This window comes from Somniosus microcephalus, chromosome 8, assembly GCF_052327205.1.
Source record: "Somniosus microcephalus isolate GS21.2 chromosome 8, FLI_Smic_1.0, whole genome shotgun sequence".
NCBI lineage: Eukaryota > Metazoa > Chordata > Chondrichthyes > Squaliformes > Somniosidae > Somniosus > Somniosus microcephalus.
In genome coordinates, this window is record NC_140994.1 from 18,094,741 (window position 1) to 18,108,459 (window position 13,719).

At 47.7% G+C, this 13,719-nt stretch overlaps 1 protein-coding gene across 2 annotated transcripts in view; it reads left to right on the plus strand.

The window, feature by feature from the left end:
- sema4gb (sema domain, immunoglobulin domain (Ig), transmembrane domain (TM) and short cytoplasmic domain, (semaphorin) 4Gb) overlaps positions 1-13,719 on the plus strand; it is a 222,921-nt gene that overhangs the window by 153,295 nt on the left and 55,907 nt on the right. For both annotated transcript variants that reach the window (XR_015079180.1, XM_085994307.1), the window contains exon 9: positions 5,665-5,840. Coding sequence is in view for 1 of the 2 variants with exons in the window: in XM_085994307.1 (XP_085850433.1) it covers positions 5,665-5,840 (176 nt within the window). In the remaining variant the exon portion in view is untranslated. The remainder of the gene's footprint in view (positions 1-5,664; positions 5,841-13,719) is intronic.

Here is a 13,719-nt window from a genome sequence, read left to right on the forward strand (position 1 = left end):
AATTCTGGCTCCTGCGTATCCATGATTCTAATCGCTCCACCATTGACGGCCGTGCCTTCAGCTGCCTGGGCCCTAAGCTCTGGAATTCCCTCCCTACACCTCTCCACCTCTCTCACCTCCTTTAAGATGCTCCTTGAAAACTACTTCTTTGACCAAGCCCTAATATCTCCTTATGTGGCTCGGTGTCAAATTCTGTTTGATAACGCTCCTGTGAAGCGCCTTGGAACGTTTTACAACATTAATGGCGCTATATATTAACACAAGTTGTTGTTGCTGTTTCGTTAGAATGAATCCTGCTGGAAAATAAGCCTTTGTGCTGTCACAGCGAATCCCAATCTCTTCTTGCCGGTGGGTTTAATTCCCTCTGTGTGCTTTTTTTTAACCCACCCACTATTGTATTTGCATGAATTAACGGATGTTAATGCTTTTGAAATAAACAGAGGGAATTCATTGATAACCATTCAGGCACATTTTCCAACAGTAGTCACTGGATCGCGATTGGGAATGGGACCCCCTGGTACATAGACACCGAGATTAGTTGTAACGCCTGAACAACTACTGCAGTTTAGGATGGAACACAGGAACAGGAGTAGACCATTCAGCCCCTTGAGCCTGTTTCGCTATTAAAGTCATAGAGTCATAGAGTTAGACAGCACGGATAGAGGCCCTTCGGCCCATCGTGTCCGCGCCGGCCATCACGCCCTGTCTAATCTAATCCCATATTCCAGCATTTGGTCCGTAGCCTTGTATGCTATGGCATTTCAAGTGCTCATCCAAATGCTTCTTGAATGTTGTGAGGGTTCCAGCCTCCACAACCCTTTCAGGCAGTGAGTTCCAGACTCCAACCACCCTCTGGGTGAAAAGGTTCTTTCTCAAATCCCCTCTAAACCTCCCGCCCTTTACCTTGAATCTATGCCCCCTAGTTATTGACCCTTCTACTAAGGGAAAAAGCTCCTTAGTATCCATCCTATCTATGCCCCTCATAATTTTGTACACCTCAATCATGTCCCCCCTCAGCCTCCTCTGCTCCAAGGAAAACAAACACAATCTGCCCAGTCTCTCTTCATAGCTGAAGCGCTCCAGCCCTGGTAGCATCCTGGTGAATCTCCTCTGCACCCTCTCCAAAGCTATCACATCCTTCCTGTAGTGTGGCGACCAGAACTGCACACAGTATTCCAGCTGTGGCCTAACCAGTGTTTTATACAGCTCCATCATAACCTCCTTGCTCTTATATTCTATGCCTCGGCTAATGAAGGCAAGTATCCCATATGCCTTTTTTACCACCTTATCCACCTGTTCCGCCGCCTTCAGGGATCTGTGTACTTGCACACCCAGATCCCTCTGACCCTCCTCTTGCCTAGGGTCTTACCATTCATTGTGTATTCCCTTGCCTTGTTAGTCCCCCCAAAGTGCATCACCTCGCACTTTTCCGGGTTAAATTCCATTTGCCACTGTTCCGCCCATCTGACCAACCCATCTATGTCGTCCTGCAGACTGAGACTACCCTCCTCACTATTTACCACCCTACCAATTTTTGTATCATCCGCGAACTTACTGATTATACCTTTTACATTCATATCCAAGTCATTAATGTAGACCACAAACAGCAAGGGACCCAGCACCGATCCCTGTGGTACCCCACTGGCCACAGGCTTCCAGTCACAAAAACAACCTTCGACCATCACCCTCTGCCTTCTGCCGCTAAGCCAGTTTTGTATCCAACGTGCCAAGGCACCCTGGATTCCATGGGCTCTTACCTTCTTGACCAGTCTCCTGTGCGGGACTTTATCAAAGGCCTTACTGAAATCCATGTATACCACATCCACTGCGTTACCCTCATCCACACACTTAGTCACCCCCTCAAAAAATTAAATCAAATTAGTCAGACATGATCTTCCCTTGACAAAGCCATGTTGACTATCCTTGATTAATCCTTGCCTCTCCAAGTGGAGACTAATTTTGTCCCTCAGAATTTTTTCCAATAATTTTCCCACCACTGATGTTAGGCTCACTGGCCTGTAGTTCCCCGGTTTTTCCCTACTCCCCTTCTTGAATAATGGAACTACATTAGCGGTTCTCCAGTCCTCTGGCACATCCTCTGTGGCCAGAGAGGTTCTGAATATATGTGTTAGAGCCCCCGTAATCTCTTCCTTTGCCTCACACAGCAGCCTGGGATACATTTCGTCCGGGCCTGGGGATTTATCCATTTTTAGGCCTGCTAAAACCGCCAATACCTCCTCCCTCTCGATGTTAATATGTTCGAGCATATCACAGTCCCCCCGCCCTATTTCTATGTCTACATCGTCCTTCTCCATAGTGAAAACAGATGCAAAAAATTCATTTAGAACCCCTCCTACATCTTCCGGCTCCACACACAGATTGCCACTTTTGTCCCTAATGGGCCCTATTCAATGAGATCATGGCTGACCTGGATCTTAACTCCATCCACCCTCCTCGGTTCCGTAACCCTTAGTACCCTTGCCTAACAAAAAATCTATCAATCTCGGTTTTTGAAATTTTCAATTGACCCCCCCAGCCTCAACAGCCTTTTGTGGGAGAGAGTTCCAGATTTCCATTACCCTTTGTAGTGTCAGATTCTGACATCACCCCTGAATGGCCTGGCTCTAATTGTTAAACTTCTAGACTCCCCCCATCAGAGGAAATAGTTTCTCTCTATCTCTACCCTATCAATTCCTTCAATCATCTTAATCTTCTATACTCAAGGGAGCACAAGCCTAGTTTATGCAAAATAACAATAGAAAATGCTGGAAAAACTCAGCAGGTCAGGCAACATCCGTGGAGAGAAATTTGAGTTGACGTTTCGGGTCGAAACCTTCTTCAAAACCTAGTTTATGCAACCTGTCCTCAAAATGTAACCTTTTGTAGCCACGGTATCATTCTGCTGAAGCTGGGATTTTCCTGCTCCGTGTATCTCAGTGCCCACGGTGGGCAGTGCCTTTTTCAAAAAATAATAGTTGGTGTAATGTTTCAAGAGTCAAGTTACATCACAGTTAAAAGGTCCTCAACAATGTACTCCTGGCCCTGGCAGACAATTCAAGTTGGTAGTGTCACCTACTTTCCTTCCAGTTTGTGGGCATAGCTAAAATATTTGGACTTGAGCGCGATGTTGTCTTATGGGCTGTTGTTTTCTGACTGCCTGTCATTTAAGACATTGAAATTTTACTCCTCACGTGGGAGTGGTGCTGGCTAGTGAGTGCTCCCATTGTTTTCAATGGGTGAATGTAATCTGAGTACATTGTAAACTCACCTCTGAACTGCATTAACCCTGTAAACGCAGAAATGCCTGTGTTCCTATGAATGCCCAAGTAGCCTGTAATGGAATTGCTGGAATAATTAGCAGGAGCACGTGTAACGTGATACGTGGGTTATTCAATGTGATCGCCTCTATGTACAGAAAAGGCTCTGTTCTGGCAGCTGAGGTGGGTGGCGCCTCTTTTCTGTTGAGAAACCCAGGTAAAGGACCAGACCCTGTGACACAGGAGACGACAAAGATCGAAGACAACAGAAGAGAAGTTAAAGCAAATCAAGAAGCAGTGACCTGAATCTTAGGACTTAAAGGATTGGGGCAGGGAGAAAAAAAGAAGATAAGGTTTAACAGAATGGCTATAAGTTTTAGACTAAGGGGGTCTTCTTTTGGTCAGCCATGTGTCTTCCATATGTGGAGACCCATCACTATACAGGAAACTCTCTTTTAACTGGCAAAATTCAGGAGTAGGTTCAGGTAAGTTTTACTATATATTAATGGCCGTGTAACCGGGGTTCCTGGATCTGTGGCCGTGTAACCGGGGCTCCTGCACCTATGGCCGTGCAACAGGGACGCCTGGATCTGTGGCCGTGTAACCGGGGCTCCTGCACCTATGGCCGTGCAACAGGGACGCCTGGATCTGTGGCCGTGTAACTGGGGCTCCTGCACCTATGGCCGTGCAACAGGGATGCCTGGACCTGTGGCCGTGTAACCGGGGCTCCTGCACCTATGGCCGTACAACAGGGACGCCTGGACCTGTGGCCGTGTAACCGGGGCTCCTGCACCTATGGCCGTGCAACAGGGATGCCTGGATCTGTGGCCGTGTAACCGGGGCTCCTGCACCTATGGCCGTGCAACAGGGACGCCTGGATCTGTGACCGTGCAACCGGGGCTCCTGCACCTATGGCCGTGCAACAGGGACGCCTGGATCTGTGGCCGTGTAACCGGGTCTCCTGCACGAGTGCCGTGTAACCGGGGCTCCTGCACCTGTGGCCGTGTAACCGGGGCTCCTGGATCTGTGGCCGTGTATGGGGCTCTCGTACCTTGGTAACTATACCTCTCTGTAATCCGGACTTTTTGATCAACCGGCACCACGCTGGTCCCATCGGTGCCGGATAAAAAAGAGTTTCCTGTACTTACGAGTTTGCAAACCAAATGCATGAGTTTGACTGATATAGAGAGGGTAGGTAGAAGAAAGAATAACGAGTAAAAGGGTCCATTAACCACATTTGAATGTTGGAACATCCTTGTATGATTTAGTAGTACAGTAAGCTCTTTCTTATCCGGCACCTATGAGACCAGGATGGTGCCGGTTGATGAAAAATTCTGGATAACAGAGGTATACCGACCAAGGCAATTTTTAACACAAACAAAAATAAAAACCACTGACTAACTCGGCCACCGCGGGAGGCTCGGACTCGGCAAAACGAGTGCTGGATGGATTCAGCAAGATTACCGGTTATCTATTTTGCTGGTTATTGAAGTAATCCGGATGAGTATAGTGGTTAGCACTGTTGCCTCACAGCGCCAGGGGCCCGGGTTCGAATCCGGCCTCGGGTGACTGTCTGTGTGGAGTTTGCACATTCTCCCCGTGTTTGCGTGGGTTTTCTCCGGTTTTCTCCGGGTGCTCCGGTTTCCTCCCACAGTCCAAAGATGTGCGGGTTAGGTTGATTGGCTATGATAAATTGACCCTTAGTGTTAGGGGGATTAAATACGTGGGGTTACGGGGATAGGGTGGGATATGTGTTGGTGTCGGGGTTACGGGAATCGGGTGGGATATGTGTCGGTGCAGACTCGATGGGCCGAAATGGCCTCTATCTGCACTGTGGGGTTTCTGTGATTCTGTGATTAAGTGCTGTTTAAACAAGAGTTTACTGTACATAGGAACTGTTAGACGAAAAAAGACCAAGATCCTTCTGCCATCCTGGTAGTCGCACGACACAATGATAATGGATTTGTTGACTAACTATGGCAATCAATCTCTATCAATGAGTCTACGACAGACCCAGACATGAGGCATGGAAACCCCCAATGGTGGAGAGCTTTGGGAGCCATAGGTTCGAAGTCGCGTGTTCCTCCCAAACATTGCTACACTCACCACCCGTCACATCTCAAATGACTTATATACTGCATCCCAAAATGTTAGTGCCTCTGAGATCGCTTAGAAATACAGGCGAGTCCCATACGAATGCTCCATTGTCCTGAAGTGTAATACATGATGCTTTAGATTCTCGATTTTTTTAATATATAAAAATGAAAATGTAGATTTGGTTTCAAGTCACAAAGAATCCCTAGTAAACTTGGAGGCAGGTGGCTAGATGGCTTCCTGGCAATGGCTATATGTAACCGTGCAGTGCGTACACATATATATTTCTATGTTTAATATGTTTGTGTCACAGAGCGATGAGGGAGGTATGAGAACTCTACAGAGGAAGTGGACATCTTTTCTAAAGACCCGAGTTGTGTGTTCCATCCCAGAGTATGGCTTCTATTTCAACATCTTGAGGGGTATCTACGTTTTGAACCAAGGAAGCTGGCAGAGCACCATATTCTACGGGGTGTTCATATCACAATGGTAAGTACAAATACTGCATTCAGAAAATGGGGGAGATGTAACAAGCAAAGTGGCACATGATCTAGGCTGACACTTGAGTGCAGTACTGAGGGAGTGCCGCACTGCTGGAGGTGCCGTCTTGTGTGTGAGATGTTAAACCGAGGCCCCGTCTGGCTGTTGAGGTGGGTATAAAATATCCCGTTGCACTTTTCCAAAGAAGAGCAGGGGAGTTCTCCTGATGACCTGGCCAATATTCATCCCTCAACCAACACCACCAAAAAACAGATGAGCTGTGACATGAATCTTGTCATTCATGTGGAAATGACTTATGAAATAATACTGAGCGGCCTGCTGGTGGTGCTGTCCAGGGAGAGTATAAATACTCAGGCATGGGCCCAGCTTGCTCAGGACATTCTTTAACAGGAACTAGTGAAGGACACAACTAGACTTCCATGTTGTAAAACAGTTGATTAAAGCTTTGTTTAATGCTTAGACCAAGTGCCTAGTAGTTTTCTTACGTCAAGCTGGTTATTCAGCTTTGCTGTTTGTGGGATCTTGCTGTGTACAAATTGGCTGATGTGTTTACCTACAAAACAACAATGACTACACCTCAAAAGGCAATTCCCTGGTAGCAAAGCCTTTTGAGATGTCGTCAAGATGGGATAGGATGCTATATAAATGCAAGTCTTTCTTTTAGTAGGCTGGTTGTCAGGCGGGTAGGCCCGCGGCATCAGGCTGCAGAGAGGAGGGAGGGAGGGATCGGGGGAAGGGGGGGAGGGAGAGGTTGATTGGTGGTCAGAGGGTGATCGGGGGCTGGAGGGGTGAGGTTGGAAGGGGTCCAGGGGGGCCGGAGTGGGATCGGGGGTTCAGGGGCCTGGGATCGGAGGCCAGAGGGGGGGAATCGGAGATCGGAGGCCTCGTGGGGGCAGATCGGTGACATCTGGGGGAGATCGGAATGGTCGGAGTGTGTCTGATCACGGGGCAGGGATGGCATGGCAGGGACACTGGATCCAGTAGGTAAGTGGAAAGGCACTTACCTACTGGATCCAGCAGCCTTGCCTCCCTTTAGCTAGCGGGTTCCCTGAGGCCCGGGAAACCCGACCAGCCAGAGTTAAATGTAAAATGGTGGATCACCGTGAGGCACGGAGCCTCATTATAATATTAAAAGTGTCAACCTGCCTCCTGGGAGTGGGTTGGCTGCCCGCCCCCATCCCGCCTCCGTTAAAACTGAAAGTGGGCAGGTTGTGGTCAGGGTTCAGATGTTTAACTCTTTAACCTTCCACCTGACACCAACCCACCCGTTGTTTGGGGTTAAAATTCCCCCCAATATGTGGATGGCCTCAAGGCCGCTCATCAACATGTTCTCAATTCCCAGAGAGAAGAGAAAAGGCAGAAAGCGCCTTGCGATCCTTGTAGATTGTGCAATTCCTCATTCTTTAGACTATCGCAGGTTGTAACCTTCTTAACTGGCTGTGACTTCTCACACCTGATAAGGAGGGAAGGACTAGTGGTCATGTTAAAAGGATTCTTCAAACCACATGTAGATCAGGCATTGTCCGACTGTTACGATAGCAAAATACTGCGGATGCTGGAAATCCGAAATAACAACAGAAAACGCTGGAAAAACTCAGCAGGCCAGGCAGCATCCGTGGAGAGAGAAACAGAGTTAATGTTTCAGGTCGATGACCTTTCGTCAGAGCTGGAAAAAAGCAGGAAATGCTAGTTAAGGTGAGGGGTGCTAGCACGAGCGAGTGAGCCACTTTTCTATTTCAGGCCTCCAGCGTCAGTATTTCCAGATCAGATGCAGAGTAAAACATCTCTACTCTTCCTCTCCAAAATATGCCTGGGCCTAAGCCTTCCGAGAGCACCTTCCTCCTTTACCAGTGTGTAGTTTTCCAACTCTTACACCAACCATTCTTGTGGCTCCCTTGCAACGTACTGGCAGCTTTATGCTGTGGGCTCGTGCCCACTTGGCGATGGGCGGAGACTGAGACTGCCAGACCCATCGGGCTCTGACACCCAGCAGACGGAGGAGGTCTTCATCCCATCAGTCTAGACTGGATTTGAATCCGTCTCAGAGGTGAAAGAACACTGAACCATCCAGTCCTCCCATCTTTTTTTTTTGTGAGATTTTAGTATCAAAAGTATTGAAAAAATATGACAGTGTTAGCTGTGGCTCAGTGGGCAGCACTCTCTCTCGCCTCTGAGTCAGAAGGTTGTGGGTTCACAGTCCCCACTCCAGGGACTTGAGCACATAAATCTAGACTGACACTCCAGTGCAATGCTGAGGGAGTGCTGCACTGTCGGAGGTGCCGCCTTTCGGATGAGACGTTAAACCGACACCCTGTCTGCCCTCTCGGGTGGACGTAAAAGATCCCATGGCACTATTTCGAAGAAGAGCAGGGGAGTTCTCCCCGGTGTCCTGGCCAATATTTATCCCTCAACCAACATCACTAAAACAGATGATCTGGTCATTAGCACGTTGCTGTTTGTGGGACCTTGCTGTGCGCAAATTGGCTGCTGCATTTCCCACATTACAACAGTGACTACACTTCAAAAAAAAAAGTACTTCATTGGCTGTAAAGCGCTTTGAGACGTCCGGTGGTCGTGAAAGGCGCTGTAGAAATGCAAGTCTTTTTTATTGTTAATGTGACCAGTTTGCCAGGTATCTTGGCCAAGATCCAGGAAAAAATGCATGGTTTACACGTACTTCTACCCTCTCCTGATTCAGTAACTAGACATACTGAACCAAGGTCAGTGCCACTCGTAAACAGAAAGGCCCAGCAGAACCTAGTGATCTTGGCTCACAAGAAAGTTGAAAGTACGGCAACACCCAGCAAAATTACCCAAACGTCAATCCATGCATTTTCCACAGTCACTTCAATAAAGTTAAACAGAAAACACTTTGTGACGTATTCAGCGCGTTTAATAATTAACTTCCACTCGGCAGATTCTTCTTTCACTTTAGGAAAGAGATGTTGCTGGAAACCATGCTTTTTTTCCCCATCCTGGTCCACCTTTGAAAACAACTAAACTATGGAAGTAAAAGATTCCTAACTACATCCTCATATCACACCTTTCCTCACCGCCCCCCTCCCCTCCCCCACCCCACCAGAGTGGCAATCTGGTGCCCTAATGGGGCTCTGTGGAGGTAGAAAGAAGACACTGTTCAGGGATGGATTGTACGACCCTGGTTAGAGGAACATTCAATCACCACTTGGCTCAGTGGTCAACTGAAAGTGGTCAGTTGTAGTGTAGTCGATTTGTGCACAGCAAGCTCCCACAAACAGCAATGTGATAATGACCAGATAATCTGTTTTAGTGATGTTGGTTGAGGGATAAATATTGGCCAGGACACCGGGGAGAACTCCCCTGCTCTTCTTCAAAATAGTGCCCGTGGGATCTTTTACATCCACCTGCAGACGGAGGCCTCGGTTTAACGTCTCATCTCAAAGGCTCCGTCACCGGAGTGTCAGCCTAGATTTCTGTGCTCAGGGTCTCTGAGAGTGGGACTCGAAACCCACAACCAGCTGACTCAGAGGCGAGAGAGTGCTACCCACTGAGTCATCGCTGACACCAAAGACTCAGAGAGTAGAATTCGCCGACTGTACTATCCTTCTCTCCTGTTTTTGTAGGGTGCAGCAGGCACATGAGCGCCCTCTCGTATCGCGCCCATTCAGCGCAAGCCGGCCGGTTATTCTACGTTGTCGGCAGGATCCTAACCGAGCTCCGGCGTGGCAGTGACTGGTTCTGGATTTAACTCATTCTCTCGGCTGCTCCTTGCAGCCTGCACGATAACTGACATGAATCAGTCATTCTTGAAAGAAAGACTTATGAAATAATACTGAGCGGCCTACGGGTGGCGCTGTCCAGGGAGAGTATAAATACTCGGGCACGGGCCCAGCTTGCGCAGGACATTCTTAACAGGAACTAGTGAAGGACACAACTAGACCTCCATGTTGTAAAACAGTTGATTAAAGCTTTATTTAACGCTTAGACCAAGTGCCTAGTAGTTTTCTTACGTCAATAACCATGGCCTATCCCCTAGGAATTTGCAAAAATTAAATGGCCATCACTGCTGACAGCTAAGTGTTCCTGTACGGGTTGGAATTAATCTTTCCATCACTATTCATGGCCAGAGAATAAAAGTAAAGTAACCATGTGGAGGGCTGCCTTGCTGGCATACGATGACTGCACAGCGCAGACATCAGAGTATTAGCATCAAGACGCTGTGAAATGTCAAAATTGTTCAAGTAGCCATCGGAGACTGGAAAATAAAATCCCTGTTTTGCCCACCTGTAGAGCACTGGTTTGGCCGCACCTATGTCACCATCCATTGTTACACAACCGTCATTCGTTTTCTATATAAGCCCGAGTCCATAACTAACTAGAAATCATTTTTCTATAAAACTGCAAAGAGGAGAAATTGTCTACTCATGGTCCAACTTACGCAAGGCCCACTGAATGCGTCACAAGATCGTCACACGTAAATTTCAATTTTAAGATGCAATTAACCTCTCAGCGCCAATTATCAAGCTCGAGGAAGAGCTGCATTTTGCATCTTCGAAAGGTCACAAGAGACAGGCAGAGGAGGAGGTAACTTGGCTCATCCTAGTTCAGCCATCCAGAGATAAATAATTGTTTCCATCCCCCACCCGCTCCCCACCTTTCACCTGCGCAGCTAGTGGCTCAGTGGGCAGCACTCTCTCGCCGCTGAGTCAGAGGGTCGTGGGTTCAAGTCCCACTCCAGAGACTTAAGCGCAAAATCCAAGCTGACGCTCCCAGTGCAGTGCTGAGGGAGTGCTGCACTGTCGGAGGTGCCGTCTTTCGGATGAGACGTTAAACCGAGGCCCCGTCTGCTCTCTCAGGTGGACGTAAAAAATCCCATGGCCACTATTTCGAAGAAGAGCAGGGGAATTCTCCCCGGTGACCTGGCCAATATTTATCCCACATCGCTAAAAACAGATTACCTGGTCATTATCACATTGCTGTTTGTGGGAGCTTGCTGTGCGCAAACTGGCTGCCGTGTTTCCTACATTACAACAGTGACTACACTTCAAAAAGTACTTCTTTGGCTGTAAAGCGCTTTGGGACGACCTGAGGTCGTGAAAGGCGCTGTATAAATTTAGAAAATATTTCCAGCATTTTGTTTTTATTTCAGATTTCCAGCATCCACAGTATTTTGCTTTTGCTATATAAATCTATGTCTGTCTGCTTGTCTGTCTCTTTTTCTCTCTTTTTTCTTTCTTTCTCTCTTTCCTTCTCTTTCTTTTTTCTCTCTCTTTTTTTCTTTTTCGTTCTTTCTTTCCACTTGCGCTATTGTTTCCGCAACAAGCCTGTCAGTTGCCCTTCCAAACAATTTTGCGTTTAATAAATGAGTGGAGAGAGTTTTCAGTGTAGCCATGTATAACTGATGCTGCCGGTACTGTGTGGATGAGCAAGCCCACCAGAGTTGAAGTCTTGTCAGTGCTTGTTAAACTCAAGCTCCAAGTGGAATGCAGTGGAGAGACTCGGTTAGTGACTGTCCTTTTAAGTGGAACTCAAAGGGGGAGAAATTCGATGGGTTAGCGCCTCCCGTTAGCACCCCCAGGAGGCGATAACAGGGCGCTAACGACTTACCGCCCGGGCACGGCGAGATGAACGACTCCCGCTAACTTGGCTGGGAGGTTTGTGGTGGTGGTTACACTTTGCGCCACGATCGCCTGCGCCTGGAGATCGTGACGTCACTGCCGTGCGCATCGTCCCAGTAGCGCCCCGGACCCGAACTTTGGTTCTGCCCCCTACAGCAGCGCCGGGCGAAAACACCGACAGCTGCAGGAGGTGTTGATCGGGAGGCCAGGCGCTTCACGGGGGGGCAGGGGTGGAATTTAAAGGGGATGTTGCCGTGGTCGGTAGGAAAATATCTTAAAAAAATGTTTTTTCAAATCTCCTGGGCCGCGATCAATCAGCCCGGCACACTGCTAGATAGCGTGGGGCGGATCAGGCCGGATCGGGGCCGCTGTCAGGGACCAGCTCACTGGTCCCAATGCAGAGCTTGCAGCGATGGCCCTTCCCTTTAAGGGAGGGAAGGAGCCTCGGATCTCGGCAGCGCGGCGCGGGACATTGTGCAGCGCTGCACCACCACCGCCCCGCCTGCGTCCTTTAGCGCCCCAGGAAGGAGGTGGAGCACTTGATTTAGCAAAAGCTGGGAATCATTAGTGCCTGGCGCTAAGTTTCCCAGCTTTCAAAAGTTACCGCCCCTAAACGGGGCGAGACCGAATTTCTTCCCCAAAGACTCCAGTGAATAATCAAATCTTCGTTACGTTCTCTGTCTGCATTTTAACCAGAGGGAGCGAGATTATGTCTGATGGGTGAAGTGCTGCAGTTATACGTAATGTGAACTAAAATCTGTTTAGTCAGGCATGTGATTGCAGCCCAAAGGGTTAGCACAACAATCAAATTATGTTATTTGATATGCACTTTGTTGATAATTGGAGTGAAGTGTTGAAATAAAATGAAATTTCATTGCAAGTGTTGGCTATATAAAAGAAAGACTTGCATTTATAAGAACATAAGAAATAGGAGCAGGAGTCGGCCATTCGGCCCTTCGAGCCTGCTCCACCATTCAATGAGATCATGGCTGATCTTCTGCCTCAACTCCATTCACCGGCCCTATCGCCATATCCCTTGATGCCCTTACTAGTCAGAAATCTATCGACTTCTGTTTTGCATATACCCAATGACTGAGCCTCCACAGCCCTCTGGGGTAGAGAATTCCAAAGATTCACCACCCTCTGTGTAAAGAATTTTATTCTCATCTCAGTCCTGAATGGCCTACCCTTTATCTTGAGGCTGTGGCCCCTGGCTCTAGACTCCCCAGCCAAGGGAAACATTCTCCCAGCATCCACCCTATCAAGCCCTGTAATAATTTTGTATGCTTCAATGAGATCCCCTCTCATTCTTCTGAATTCAAGAGAATACAGGCCTAGTTTACTCAATCACTTCTCATACTACAGTCCCGCCATCCCAGGAATCAATCTCGTGAACCTTCATTGCACTCCCTCTATGGCAAGTATATCCTTCCTTAGGTAAGCAGACCAAAATTGTACACTGTACTCCAGGTGTGGTCTCACCAAGGCCCTATATAATTGGAGTAAGACTTCTTTACTCCTGTACTCAAATCCTCTTGTAATGAAGGCCAGCATACCATTTGCCTTCCTAATGACTTGCTGTACCTGCACATTCACTTTCAGTGACTCATGTACAAGGACACCCAGGTCCCTTTGAGCATCTGCATTCCCCAATCTTTCACCATTTCAGAAATACTCTGCCTTTCTGTTTTTTCTACCAACGTGGATAACTTCACATTTATCCACATTATATTCCATCTCCCACTTACTGAGCCTGTCGAGATCCCCCTTGAAGCCTCTTCACATCCTCTTCGCAACTGACACTGCCACCTAGCTTTGTATCATCAGCAAATTTGGAAATGTTACATTTAGTCCCCTCATCCAAATCATTGATATAGATTGTGAATAGCTGGGGCCCAAGCACCGATCCTTACGGTACCCCACTAGTCACAGCCTGCCATCCTGAAAAAGACCCGTTTATCCCTACTCTTTGTTTTCTGTCTGTTAACCAAATCTCAATCCATGTTAGTATATTACCCCCAATTCCATGTGCCCTAATTTTGTTCACCAACCTCTTGTGTGGGACCTTATCGAAGGCCTTCTGAAAATCCAGATACATCACATCTACCGGTTCCCCTTTCTCTACTCCATTAGTTACATCCTCAAAGAACTCCAATAGGATTGTCAAACAGGATTTCCCTTTCATAAATCCATGTTGACTCTGCCCAATCTTACTATTAGTTTCTAAGTGCCCAGTTATTGCATCCTTTATAATAGATTCCAGCATTTTC